This window comes from Impatiens glandulifera, chromosome 3 (genome assembly GCF_907164915.1).
Source record: "Impatiens glandulifera chromosome 3, dImpGla2.1, whole genome shotgun sequence".
Lineage (NCBI taxonomy): Eukaryota > Viridiplantae > Streptophyta > Magnoliopsida > Ericales > Balsaminaceae > Impatiens > Impatiens glandulifera.
The window spans coordinates 51,471,676-51,483,911 of record NC_061864.1 but is presented as its reverse complement, the minus strand read 5'-3'; the positions used below and the strand labels follow the sequence as shown (position 1 = coordinate 51,483,911).

Here is a 12,236-nt window from a genome sequence, read left to right as displayed (position 1 = left end):
GAAACTTTTATGCCTTAATAGATGGATGAGATGCAAATACTTATTATGGTTTGAAGAACCACTTGGTGTAGAGTTTTGTAATTGTTTTTATGGGCTACAATTGACTTTTGGGACAGTTTGTATGGTTTGAAGACCATCCGATAGTCTATGGAAACAATTTGGGCAATTTATATGGTTCGAAGAGCCACCATATGCTTAGGAGTTTCAGCTGAACCTTCGTTTATTGTCGTTCGCGGACAAATGGACGAACAAATTGAAGAAGAGGGTAATGGTACAAGGGAGAAATGATATTAGGGTTAAATATAGTGGCGGTAATAAAATGACAGTTATAATGTAGTAGTATAAATAGAATAATTAGCTGTGAAAAGTGGGATATGAAATGATTTAATTGAAAATTCTTGTTAGAGTTCTCTCTCATCCCATTGTATTCACCTTATTAGTTAGGATTCTATCTCCTTCCTTTGATTCTCCACTCCTCATTTCAATATAATTCTTTTATCCTTTTATGTTCAAGATTTATACATAATTTACTGATATCTCCAAATGTTGTTACCAAGAACCTTCATCGATTGATAAAACGTCTTGCTACTTACACTTGAAAAAAGCTTATTTCAAGGTCTCATCGCTTCGGTGAATCACTTGAGTTCTGATTTATCGGTGCCATGGAGTTAGACTAGTGAACTATTAAGTTTTCTTCAAGGAATGTCTGCTTCCAAACCCACCTCTTGGTTGTCATCATTCAATCACTTCATTTTCCACTAAGTGATTTCTTAGAGACCTTAGCATGTTTCCCTCTCGACTTTGGATCTTAGCACCCAAAAAGTCTATGTACAAACGATGATGACATGTATTCGAAGTTTCCCTAGGTTAGTAAGGCAAAATGGCGTCACCCTAGCCATTGAGTGCTCTACCTTGGAAAATCGACATCATACTCTCTACTGAAATAGATTTCGTTGAAAACCAGTTATATCTAATCTTGGTTGGCCTTTCACCTCTAGCCACAAGTCATCCTCGTATTTTGTCACATATGTGAGTTCAGTCCTCCAAGACCTATTAAAGCTCTCTAAAACATGGTCATGCATAGATCTATTGTTTTCAGGTCAATTAGGAAGAACTAGAAAATGAAACCTCTTCTATGCGCCTACACCTAATGGCTTAAGCCGTTATTTCCTTTTTCTAAGGGCCTACACCTAATGGTTTAAGTTGTTCCCATTTTCTCGCTGACCCATCATGCAAAACATATACCCCATTTTCTCGTTGACCCGTCATGCAAAAATACATCGTTAACATAAATGCGATTTACTAATATACAAGTAAAGCTAACAGCTTTGCTCCGCCCCTTCGACTGATTGTTTGCATCGGATTTCAGGTTCTTTATTGCACTCCCTAAATAGGTTTCTTTTCATATTTCCTTCATGGTACTTGTACGATGTCAATCATTACAGAATACTTAGGCTTAGAGGGTTGTCTCCCTTTCTCACTTAAGAACGATCATAATTATGTATTTCACTCTTAGTGTTCATTTGGCTCTTCAAGTGAAGATTAAAATAAGTTTCTTTGATGCCTCAATTCCACAACCAAATGAGTGTGATAAAGATGAACAGTGGGCTATTATGGATGTCATGGTCCTAGCCTGAATCATGAACATCATTGAAGCAAGGATTGGAAGGAGAATTGTGGTTTGAAATTAAGTCTTGTTATAAAAGAAACAAAACAATGAAATAAGGGGATACAACCTACATAAAGAAGACACCATGCAGATGCAGCCTTTGTTCTAACTCAGTTCCAACTAATTGCCCTACTCCAGACTCTTTCATTTGGAGTTCAGTATCTTATAACCAAAAATCCAATTAAGATTTGAAGTATAAAATTATAAATAATTTATTTACTAGTTTATCCATTAAAAAATCCAAAATTTGAAGGGATAAAAATGGTGATGATCCATTAAAATTCAAACATTATTATAATATTTTCAAATAAGCCAAAACCCAAACAAACAAACCAACCAACCAGGGTCCCTCTAACTCTGTTTAACCTCCTCCTTCTCCACGTGAGTCATTGTTGTCCCCTGAACAAAACCGCCATCAATATGACCGTTAGGATCAACAGGATACTTCCCAGAGAAACAAGCATAACAGTAATTTGAATTTTCAGTCCCTAAAAGCTTCTTCAAACTCTCCAATGACAGAAACGCAAGAGAATCGCAACCAATGTAATTTCTTATCTCTTCAACACTCATCCTATTCGAAATCAATTCCTCCTTACTAGCTGTATCAACTCCATAATAACAAGAAGCTATAATCGGAGGACTCGCAATCCTCATATGGACTTCCTTTGCACCCGCCTCCTTCAAAAGCCTAACAATCTTACTCGAAGTAGTTCCCCTAACAATAGAATCATCAACAACCACAACTCGTTTTCCTTCAAGAACTGCCCTAACCGGAGACAACTTAAGTTTCACGCCAAAATCACGAATCCTTTGAGAAGGTTCAATGAAAGTTCGACCTACATAATGAGACCGGATCAACCCCTGCTGAAAACCCACACCAGCTTTCGCAGCGTATCCGATGGCAGCGACCACACCTGAATCAGGAACTGCAATGACTACGTCGCAGTCGACGGGCGATTCAGTGGCGAGGATCTCACCAAATTTGTGACGGGATTCGTAAACAGATTTTCCGAATACAATTGAGTTTGGTAATGAGAAGTAAATGTGTTCAAATATGCAGGATTTTGGCTGTGGGTGTTGCATTAAGCAAAGGGATTGAATTCCTTCTTTATCGATTATCAAAACTTCGCCTGGATTTACTTCTCTGATGTAGGTTGCTTCGATTAGGTCAAGCGCACATGTTTCTGAAGCGAAAACGATTGCCCCATTGCTTCTTTTCCCCATTACTAAAGGTCGAAAACCATATGGATCACGAACTGCAACTAATTTATCTTCTGTTAAAAACACCATTGAATATGCTCCTTGAAGCTTCTCACAAGCTTCAACTATTCTCAAAAAGAAAGGTCTAGCTTTCGAAATTGCAATTAAATGAAGAACAACTTCTGTATCTGACCCAGTATTAAAGATCGAACCATTCTCTTCTAACATTGCTCTTAGGGTTTTATAATTAACTAAATTACCATTATGAGCGACGCCGACTGATCCAAATCTGTAACCAGCAACGAACGGTTGAACGTTTTTCAACATTGATTCACCGGCTGTTGAATAACGGACGTGTCCGATTGCTATATCGCCGGGAAGTTGATCTAGTTTCGATTCGTTGAATACTTCGGAAACGAGGCCGACACCGGTGATTGATTTTAGGATGTTTTCGTTAACAGCGACGATTCCTGCTCCTTCTTGGCCGCGATGTTGGAGTGCGTGGAGAGCGAGGTAACAGAGACGTGAGGCTTCTGGATCGCCGTAGATACCGACGACGCCGCATTCTTCACGTGGCTTGTCGGAGTAATCATCATCGGAGTCTGTGAAGATCTCGGCGATTGGATATTTTGTGACGGCGACGGTTGTTAGGAGTTTATGAGTTCGGAATAGGAAGGGTTTGGTTTTTAGGAGGAGAGATGATGATGATGATGATAGGGTTTTGAGGGGAGAGGAAGGCTGATCGGAGAGACGATGGAGATTATGGACGGCGCCGGCGGTGGCGGCGGCGGCGGCCATGGATATTATGAAGAAGATGAAGAAATGAGGTCTTCTAAAATTCAATGGACTACGAATAGTCGAATAAGGTTTGACTAGGTTTCATGTTTTTATAAGAATAAAGTGAATGTTTGCCCTCAAAGTTTTATTGTTTTTGCGTTATTATCATAAACCTTTAATATTTAACAACTTTTTTTTCATGTCAAATTTTATTGTACTAAAAAAAATTGTTTTATTTTGTTAAATTATTCAGAATATAAATAATTTATATATATATATAATGATGCTTAATTTGGAAAATGTTCGAATTGTCGGGTCGAGAGTTGTGGTTAATTTGGATATATATGTGAGAGTAAATAAATATTTGTGTCAGATTCGAGGTTGACCCGCCCATAAACTTAAAACGGTTAAAAATAAAATTAAAAATACTATAAGTATGTTTCGATCTCGCAACCTAACAAAATAAGTACAATTCTTTAATCAACTAAGTTAATAACATTTTATATTTTAAATTCAACACCAAATGTTATATTTTGTTTATCCATTGTAACAATATATTTTTATCCATATGCATCGCACGAGATCTTACTAGTGAGTAGTAATAAGGAAAAGAATGAGAAAAAAAAATTAACAGTGATAAGAGAATTTTTTTTCTTTCGGGTAATCAATTCTCTTATAAAAGTTAATGGTCTAACATATATAATTTAATTAGGTATATATTAATCAATTTAATGGCATATTTATAGTTTTTTTATTTAAAGTTTGATGTTTTGAGTATGAATGGAATTTAAGATATTTAATATTTTAATAAAAAAATATTACTTTAACAAAATAAGTTGTATTAAATATTATAAAAATAAAGTTGGAGTTGATCAAATAAAATAAAAATTGATAGGAGAAGGCAAGTTGTGAGAGAAGAATAGAGGAGAAATGTCATCATATTATTGACGGAAAATAAAAGGAAGAGACACGAGAAAATTTATTATTTTATCAATAAATTAATTATGCTACACAGTTATTTAATTTAAATTCTTTCTAAAATTCTCTACGTCAATCTTTTCTCTAAAATAAAATAAAATAAAATAAAAGTGGGGGCTAAAAATGACTTTTATAAGAATGGTCTTTTATTCGGTTTTTAAGGGTCAAAGTTACTTTACTTTATTCTATGCCAAATCTAAAGATAAAAGAAAGGGAAATTCAGCCAAAAAAAACATAAAATGGGCCTTTGAAAGGCCGCCTTTCGGCAGTATTGTTTAATTTTGAATTCCAAAAGCTTGTTTGATGTAGGTTTTGTAAGATTTATTTTGGGATTTTATCTATTTTTTAAAAATATTATTTTAGTTATTAAATTAATCATTTCATTCACTAAAATAAAATTATTTATCCATCTTTATAAAAGTTAAATTTTAAATAAATTTTTTAATAATTTAATAAATTAAGATAAATTATGTATTTCCAAAATTTTAAGTGAGTAATTTTAATTTAATTTTTGATTTTGACTTTCTAAAATTATATTCTTAAGTTGTACTTAATATATATATATATATATATAATTATATATATATATATAATTATATTGAAAGCAACTCAAAGTTTTTATTTACTTTTCACTTGTCATCACACATACATTTAAAAATAATTATTTATGAGTTTTATTTTGTATTGAAACTTTTAATGGGTGATAGCTTGTTTTAATGTTTTCTTTTATCATTTTATTATATTTGTTTTTGGAAGGTAAGAAATTAGTTAACCTCATTATAATATTTTTCACTTTAAATAAGTCCAACCTATCATCTTGTTATTTTAGACAAGACTTTTAATCTATATCAATGGGTTATCATTTTATTATATTAGATATTGGAGTTGGTTTTATTGTATTCATTAATAATATAGAAGAATCTATGTGATTTTGCATCTATCAAAGTTTTGATTAAAAAAAAAAGAATATATTAAGATATATATATATATATATATATATATATATATATATATTTAAATCATATTTTATTTTTAGACTATAATAATATTATTTACATTATTCAAAGTGTTATTAATAAAAATAAAATTTAAAATATTTACTCTTTTTATGTAAAATTCTCTCCAATTTGAGGTATACTAACACATAATTTAATATTTTAAAAGGTAATGATAACCACTTAAGATTAAATTTATAATCAACCTAGGCAATGTGTTTGTTTTAAAATAAACATTCTTTTTTGATAAAAAAAAAATTTATTTGAGTTTTATATCTATTAAGAAAGGTTTATTGAGTCAAAAATAAAATATTATTAGTATTTAATAATTTAAAATATTATAAAAATAAAATAATAATATTTATAAATTTAGTGGATAATTTATAAAATAATTGATAGATGATAATGATCCATTCGTTATTTTGGATTAAGGTGTATGGCTGAAAATTTGACAGGCCTTTAAAGTAATGTTCACTCTTTAATAAAATAATCAAATTTATGGGCTCAATGAAACAATCCAATTAAAAATCAAACCTTAAGAAGAGAATAATCAATATTTTTATAAGAAAAGTATAATTTTTTTTTTAAAGAAATAGTTTCAAAGTAGATTTAAAGATGTACAAAGTGTAATATGAAACAATGTTTATAATCTTACTCATGATTTGTAAATTCATAAGCAATAAAATCTAGACATTGCAAAATGTTGCTTAACTAATTTGATTGCCCTTAGTGTAATTTTAAGTATTTTTTTTGAGTTATGAGAAATATAATTAGTACGATTCTCAATAAAAAAAAAAAATCATTTTAATGGTAAGTTATTGTCGTCCAATTTATTAAAACATTATTATTTGTAACTCGAAAACAAGAAAGTTTGTGTCTATTATGACATATCTGAATCTCACTTAAAATGTCTTGACTTTATGTAATGACATGACTTAACTTACCGGATCATTCTAACTATATTTTTAATATATATATTATAAAAACCATAGAATTAGAAAATACAAATTGAATAAATTATTTAAGATAATAAATTAAAAGGGAAAAATAAAGATAATAATAAGGTGGAGAATCTTATCAATTGGAGGATATTTGAAAAGGATTAGTTAACAAGTGTAAGCCAAGTGGAGTGGCTAACAAACGTAAGGACAATGTCAAATATTCTTTCTCCTTTTGTTCAACTAAAAACTCCAAAATTAGATTCAGTTTATTTCAATAAATATCTAGAGTAATTATAATTATAGTAAATTATTCTAAATGATTACTTAATTAGAGAATAAGTTGAATAGACTAAATTGATCGGGCTTTCAAGAACATTTGATTAGATCGGTTAATTTTCGTTCAATTCGATTGGTTTTTCTTATATCCTTAACTATTGTAACTTTGGACAATTAATTTGTCGCAAAAAAAAAGTGATTCACTAAGGAATCTGAGTCGGGATTTCATCTAATAGATTCTATTAGGAAATTGTGGTCAAATGATCAATGTATCAGGTTTCTCCACATATGTGAGATCATTTTTTTTAGTGTCATCCACAAATTCTATTTTGTCCCATGGATTCATTCACTCTCCAAAATATCAGACCAAATTTCAATAGACTTGTCCTTTCCCTTCACAAAAGGTTGTTCCAAGAATTTGAGCCATTTAAATTGCAATGCCAAAAGACATCGTGAAAATAAAGCCTCTTACAAGAACCATGCATATCAATGAATAGGGAGCCCGCGAATTGGTCTGCCGATTAGCATCGAAGTTTGGGAGCCTATGCGAAAAAAAAAATTGTTCTTGTTTTTTGATTAACTTGTTATTTTTTTCATGTCATATTATAAAAATTAATAATTTTGTATTATATTTAACATAAATAATTTAATTTTGTTGTTTAAAATGATATAATACATTTTAAGAGGTTCTACATTCAAATTTTGCTAAAGCATTTTGTTTTTTATAAATATTTTTAGGACCCAAACGGCTGCATTAGTTGTTTTACCCTAAGATTAACCATACTTAAAACCAAGGCCCACAAACTAGTCGGGCTCAGGAACCAAAAGTTATTATTTCACCAAAAACTAATAATGTTTTAGTTAAGCTTTTGACAAAAATATTTGGGAAGTTTAAAATTTATATGATATTATAGATGGATTTGCTTGAATCACACTTTTTTTATTAAATCTCTTTATACAGCTTGATTAATATTTTTTTTATTTTCATCCAAGTAATGTTTTATCCACCCTGTCCAAATTCAAATTAAAATCTTGTTTTTTCTCATTCAAATGAACTCCGAGATAGATACCTAAAAATTCGACCAATCTAACTTGAATATCCAAAGAGGTATTAATTGAAAAATAATACCAATGATTTGTTGAAATTAACTTGTTGAGTAGAAGATAACAAAATCGATTAATACAGTCATTCGAGAAAAAAAAAAGATTTGTAATAAAAAAGACAATGACTACTCAACTTATTACCAAGAGAACTGGATTGTCATGCTTAGAAAAATGATTTAAAAAATAGTTTAAATATAGATAGAGTGTACAAATAGGTAAACCAACTCATCTTACTTAATCAATAATCAACTCAAATTAAATTTGTTCAATACATTATTCAACCCATATTAACAAATAATATGAGTTGGGTAACCTAAATTAAATGTTAGTTTGTAACATATTTATTACGTTTTTGACTCATTTAATATTTAATACGTTATTGGCCCGTTTAATACATTTTGATATGTTTAACAATTATTTGATTCATTTTATCTCATTTAATACGTTTTGACTTATTCTAACATGTTTTTAATATGTTTAACTAATATTTGATTCGTTTTAGATCGTTTAACTTATTTTAACTCGTTTAATACGTTTTTTAGTTTTAACAAGTATGTAACTCGTTTTAATCTGTTTCACACGTCTTTGACACGTTTAAAACATTTTGACACGTTTAACGTGTTTTTGGCACGTTTAGCGTTTTGTCCTATTTAAGACACTTATGACACATTTAACATTTCCGGTATGTGTAATTTGTTTTTTGCTCCGTCTAATACGTTTTTGACATTAACATACGTTTTTTTTATCCATTTAACATAATTTTGATTTATTTGAAATGATTTTGATATTTTAATTACTAAATTAGTTGAAGAAATAATAAGTGAGATTAATATAACTTATATGAATAATATTTAAATAATACATACTAAACAAAATATTAAATATAATAAATTCTATTTATTTTCATAAACAAACGAAGTCATTAAAGAGTTTTTAGAATAACTAGGAAGATTCCTGTGCGATGCACACGGATTATAAATAAAATAAATTTAATAAAAAATAATAATGATATGTATTCAATGTTTAAAATTCTTAATAAATCACGAATAATATATTAAAATAAAAAATAGAACGCTCTTATTTCATATTTTATTCACTTCACTAAAACAACTTATCTTCTCACATATCTTATCACATATTTTTTTCCGAATGAACATCCCATCTCGTGACCTTACACTTTCATTTTGGTCAATCAAATATTTGATTCATATTTTTTAATATTTAACATCATGACCTCACACTTTGATCAATCAAATATTTGATTCATACTTTTTTAACCACTTTCAATTAATATCGGCCTATTATCCCTCGATAAAGTGTTGTACTTATTTTCTTAGGTTGCAACTTCGAAACATACATATAAAATTTTTAATTTTATTTTTAACCGTTTTAAGTTTATAGGCGGGTCAACCCACAATCCGATCCAAGTATCAATTTACTCTCATATATATATATCCAAATTAACTACAACTTTCGACCCGATAATCCGAAAACTTTAAAAATTAAACATCATTATATATATATATATGTAAATTAGTTAGTTAAAAATGACGCGCGTTCATCAAATTTGGTGTTGAATTTAAAATATTAAGTGTTATTAGCCTAGTTGGTCAAATGATTGTACTTGTTTTGTTAGGTTGTAAGTTCGAAACATACATATAACATTTTTAATTTTATTTTAAACCGTTTTAAGTTTATGGGCGGGTCAACCCACAATTCGACACAAGTATCCATTTACTCTCACATACATATTCAAATTAACCACAACTCTCGACCCGACAATCCGAATACTTTAAAAATTAAGCATCATTATATATATATATATATATATTAGTTAGTTAAAAATATTCTGCATTCATCAAATTTGGTGTTGAATTTTAAATATAAATTGTTATTAGTCTAGTTGGTTAAGGATTGTATTTGTTTTGTTAGGTTGTAACTTCGAAACACACCTATAACATTTTTAATTTTATTTTTAACCGTTTTAAGTTTATGGACGGGTCAACCCACAATCCGACCCAAATATTCATTTACTCTCATATATATATTCAAATTAACCACAACTCTCGACCCGGCAATCTGGACACTTTAAAATTTAAGCATCATTATATATATATAGATTAGTTAGTTAAAAATGTCTTGCAAATTCGGTGTTGAATTTAAAATATAAAGTGTTATTAGCCTAGTTGGTTAAAGGGTTATACTTATTTTGTTACGTTGCAAGTTCGAAACATACATATAACATTTTTAATTTTATTTTTAACCGTTTTAAGTTTATGGGTGGGTCAACCCACAATCCAACCCAAATATTCATTTACTCTCACATATATATTCAAATTAACCACAATTCTCGACCCGACAATCCCGACACTTTAAAAATTAAGCATCATTATATATATAGATAATGAAGGGATATATTATAATTAATAAATACATTATTAATGAGTTTTAAAAAATTTAATTATTTTTCGTTTAATTGTAATGAAGATCAACATATTAAAATCACGAGAATATATTGGAATTAGAGAATTATTAGTTTATATTTGATTGATAAAATTAATTAAATTAAATTAATTTAATTTTGGTAACTCTGATCCAATATGAAATAAACTCAAATTAATATTTTGAGTTTTAGGAGGAAAAAAATCATCTTGTCTAAGTCAACGAGTGAGACCTCCAGTGTGTTACAAATTATTTTAATAAAATTAAAAATTATTTAAAATATAATATTTTCACAATAACTGTATTGATTTTTTTTTTATAATTTAATTATTCAAATAATTATCTAATTTATTTAAATTTATAAAATAAATAATTTAAAATACAATCTTTATAATATGTTATTTTTAAACTTTTTAATAAATTTATATACATTAATTTAAAAAATTAGAATTTTTGGAAGTTAATATGAGTATTTTAAAACTTAATGAAATTAAAAGATTTTTTTTTATCAAGTTCTACTTTTAAATTGAGGAAATTTAAAATATTATTGAATTTTAATCTTATTATATAATATAATTTTATAATTATAATTGATTAATACCTCACACAACTTTTTTTTTGTTTATTTTTTTCTTAAAATGTAAGATACTAAAATTTGACTAACTTAATTCATATAAAATTTTCAAATAATTTAAATTCTTTAAAATATTTTTCTAAAAATTATAAACTCATTAATGAATTTAAATAAATTAAATAATTATTTATAAAAGATGTGGTATAATTTATCCCAAAATAAAAAATAAAGGCTAAAAATAAATTAAATAATTATTTATTGAAAATGTTGTATCTATTTATCTTAAAATAATTAAAATAAAGAAAAAAAATAAGTTAAAAAATTATTTAAAAAATGTTATATCTTTTTATCCTAAACTAAAAAAAATTAAATTAAATTATTATTTAAGAAAATTATTATATTAATTTATCCTATAATAATGAAAAAAAACTCTGAAGTACCAAAGAATAAATAAAATAGGCAAAAATAAATTTAATGTTTATATATATATATATATATATATATATTTGTATTTTGTCGGAAAAAAGAGAAGGTCAAACCGGCCAAAGCTATTTGATCCAAATCAAACAAGGTCTAACATGCTTGGGCTAATCAGAATGTACTAGGAAGGCTAACGCCAAGCTAACTTCAAGCACGCAGATCACTCAACGCCAACGGAAAACGGACAGAGCGTCATAGACCGCGCCCAACGCAGTTTATGATCGACTTTTGTCTTCTTCCTTGCGACAAGAATAAGCACGACCGGTTTCTTTCGGTTAATACTTATCTCCATTCATACTCAACCAAAAGCAAAACTTCACGATCCCAAATTATAACACTAGTATCATTTCGCATACAATCCTAGGTAGAATCATTGCCTAAATGGATAAATTTTGGCGAAAAAAAGTTAAAATCGTTAATGATTTTTGTTCGAAAATCAACTTACTCAAGTTATCAACCAACATTTGCTTGCTATATAAAAAAGAGAACCTCATATCATCAATAAACCTCCATTATAATTTAACATTAAAATTTTCAATTTTTTAAAAGTTTCAATTTTTTTGTGTAGATCTTTTAAGCTCAATTCTAGTCTAAATTTTCAACAAGAGTATATGAGTGTTTTTTAACTCATTATACCATTATGCACAATTTTCGACCTCAATCACAATTATCAACGTTTGTTTAATATTTAAAAAATTAAAATGTCAAAATTTGAAACAATTATTAGATAAATAAAATGTAAAAATCCAATTTTCTAAAATAGCTTAAATTTTGTGAAGTAAAGACGGTTCTTTAACGGG

General features: G+C 28.2%; 1 protein-coding gene across 1 annotated transcript; it reads right to left on the bottom strand.

Annotated features, from left to right (window-relative positions):
• Positions 1-1,892: 1,892 nt before the first annotated feature.
• LOC124932532 (amidophosphoribosyltransferase, chloroplastic-like) lies at positions 1,893-3,735 on the bottom strand. Its single transcript, XM_047473180.1, has one exon. It carries the CDS (start codon positions 3,665-3,667, stop codon positions 2,021-2,023), a length of 1,647 nt encoding a protein of 548 aa, XP_047329136.1. The 5' UTR covers positions 3,668-3,735; the 3' UTR covers positions 1,893-2,020.
• Positions 3,736-12,236: the final 8,501 nt, after the last annotated feature.